Source organism: Triticum dicoccoides, chromosome 3A (genome assembly GCF_002162155.2).
Source record: "Triticum dicoccoides isolate Atlit2015 ecotype Zavitan chromosome 3A, WEW_v2.0, whole genome shotgun sequence".
In the NCBI taxonomy this organism is placed as follows: Eukaryota; Viridiplantae; Streptophyta; class Magnoliopsida; order Poales; family Poaceae; genus Triticum; species Triticum dicoccoides.
This window is the reverse complement of record NC_041384.1, coordinates 489116665-489118683: the sequence shown is the minus strand read 5'-3', so window position 1 is coordinate 489118683 and position 2019 is coordinate 489116665. Positions and strand designations below refer to the sequence as shown.

At 53.4% G+C, this 2019-nt stretch overlaps 1 protein-coding gene across 1 annotated transcript; it reads right to left on the bottom strand.

Annotated features, from left to right (window-relative positions):
- Positions 1-631: 631 nt before the first annotated feature.
- LOC119268726 (myosin-11-like) lies at positions 632-1709 on the bottom strand. Its single transcript, XM_037550421.1, has one exon. It carries the CDS (start codon positions 1581-1583, stop codon positions 945-947), a length of 639 nt encoding a protein of 212 aa, XP_037406318.1. The 5' UTR covers positions 1584-1709; the 3' UTR covers positions 632-944.
- Between the last annotated feature and the right edge of the window lie 310 nt (positions 1710-2019).

The window sequence follows — 2019 nt, the reverse complement described above, 5'->3', positions numbered from 1 at the left end:
CCCAAGAAAGGCATATGCATAGATACCGGTCACACAAGGAAAACATGTAAACAAAACATGTCACTGTCTAAAATTAAAAGTGAACACCAATATTTAAACTACCAACATCCACAAGGCAAGCAATAAAACGGATAAAGGTGAAGGAATTCTACAACCACAAAATCCAAATGGAAGCAAAGCTCTAACAAGCATCATGAGTAAACAAGAAAGCACAGGTCACACCAGCAACGAATTTCCGGAAGGGGAAATCCAGATTCCATAAAATCGTCATTTTGCAAAGGAAGTACTGTTAAAAGCAGCTTTCAGTTTAAACAGCAATCAGCATGCAAGGCATTTTCATTGCTTATGTGCAAGGAACAACATGACGCATACCACGGCACCAAAGCTAAATCATCCAACTAAATTTCCATACATTTGGGTGATGAAACAAATACTAGAACATAACAAGATTCCACTAGTACTAAATCCAACAATCATCAAATGGCAGGAAACGAAGTAATAAGTTGTAACATGTCAAACAGTTGAACTCATTTCACGCATTGGTAAGAATAGAGATGTCTACATACCATCAAGCAATCATCTAGAGATGCAAACCATTAATAACCATGAATGGATAGATCAGAGACGGAAATAAAGTGCAGAACCGCAGCAGTAAGCCAGCAACCATAACGATAATAGTATAACCAAGCATACAGCCTTGCTCGGTTGACAAAGTGTCTACACATTCACCGTCACCACCAAAAGCCCGTAGATGATTAAGGAAAACACGGATGAAACATAACCATTCTCCAGATTACCTAAGTTTTTGTAGTCTATTAAGCAACTAACTGATAGAAGACATATTACTCTCGGTTCGGTAGTAACAGCATCACCACGACAAACTCATCAAATCTTCCATAAGCTGTAGCAGCAGAGCAAAACTTCCTGCGCACCAGAGCATCAGATTACCTCTTGAGGCGGAGGTAGATCAGAACGACGGCAGCTGTGATGGCAGCACCAGCGGCCGCCCCCGCTGCCATCCCCTGCCAGGCGACTCCCTCTTCCTTCGGGGCCCCAGCGTCCGGAGCAGCCTCCCTGTCCTCCACGGTGGTAGCAGCGGCGGAAGCCTTCAGGGCGTCGACCTCCTTCTCGAGATTGAGCTTCGCCTGACGAACGGTCTCCACCTCGGCCGTGAGCTCCTGGCGTTGGCGCTCGTCCGCCTCACGGTCGGCCTTCTTGCGGTCGAGGAGGGCCTGGAGGCGCTCGACCTCGGCGCGGAGCGAGGCCACCTCTTCTTCGGTGGTGGCGGCGGCATGCTCGGCGGTGGCGACGTCGTCCCGAGCCTGGGAGAAGAGGCCTTCGAGGCGGTGGGCCTCCGCGGCGAGGGTCTTGTTCTCCTGGCTGGCGTTGGCGAGCTGCTCCTCGAGGTCGAGCTTGGTGGCGCGGAGGTCCTCGATCTCGGCGTTGGCGGCGACGGCGGCGTAGGACTTGGCGGGGTGGACGGCGTCGGCGAGGGTGACCTCCTCGCCCGCGACGCCTCCGTTGGGCGCAGCCTTCTCGGCCTCAGCGGTGGGGGAGACGAGGGTTTCGTCGCCGTTCTCCATGGGGGATCGGTGGGTTTTGGTGTCTTGGAGCGTGGTTTCTGTGCGCGATGGGCGGCGGCGGTTGTGGGGAGAGATGGGGAAAGGCTCTGCTGGAAAAGGAGAGGCTTCTTTCTCCTCCTCTTTGTGAATCGCGCGTGGTGCGGGGTTGGGGGCGCGGAAATATCTGGATGCGCGGCTCCGCTTTGGGTCCATGACGCGTGGGTCCCTCTGCTTAGGGTTGCATCGTGGCCATACCTGTCAGTTATTCTAGGCCAGTCTGAGGAACGTGCGTGACGGCGACGCCGATATGGTGGGTCCGGGTGGCAGTGTCTACAACGGCGCTTGCGTGTTGAGGAGGTTGGTGCCGCGGGGCCGAGTGGGCAAATGGAAGACGTCGTCGTCATCGGACCCTGTCAATGTAGTGCGCTGCATCATGATTGCACGTTCTTTGCCCTGT

What these genes read in the sequence shown, in the direction of transcription:
- LOC119268726 (XM_037550421.1), bottom strand. Translation starts at nt 1,583, where the DNA reads ATGGAGAACGGCGACGAAACCCTCGTCTCCCCCACCGCTGAGGCCGAG.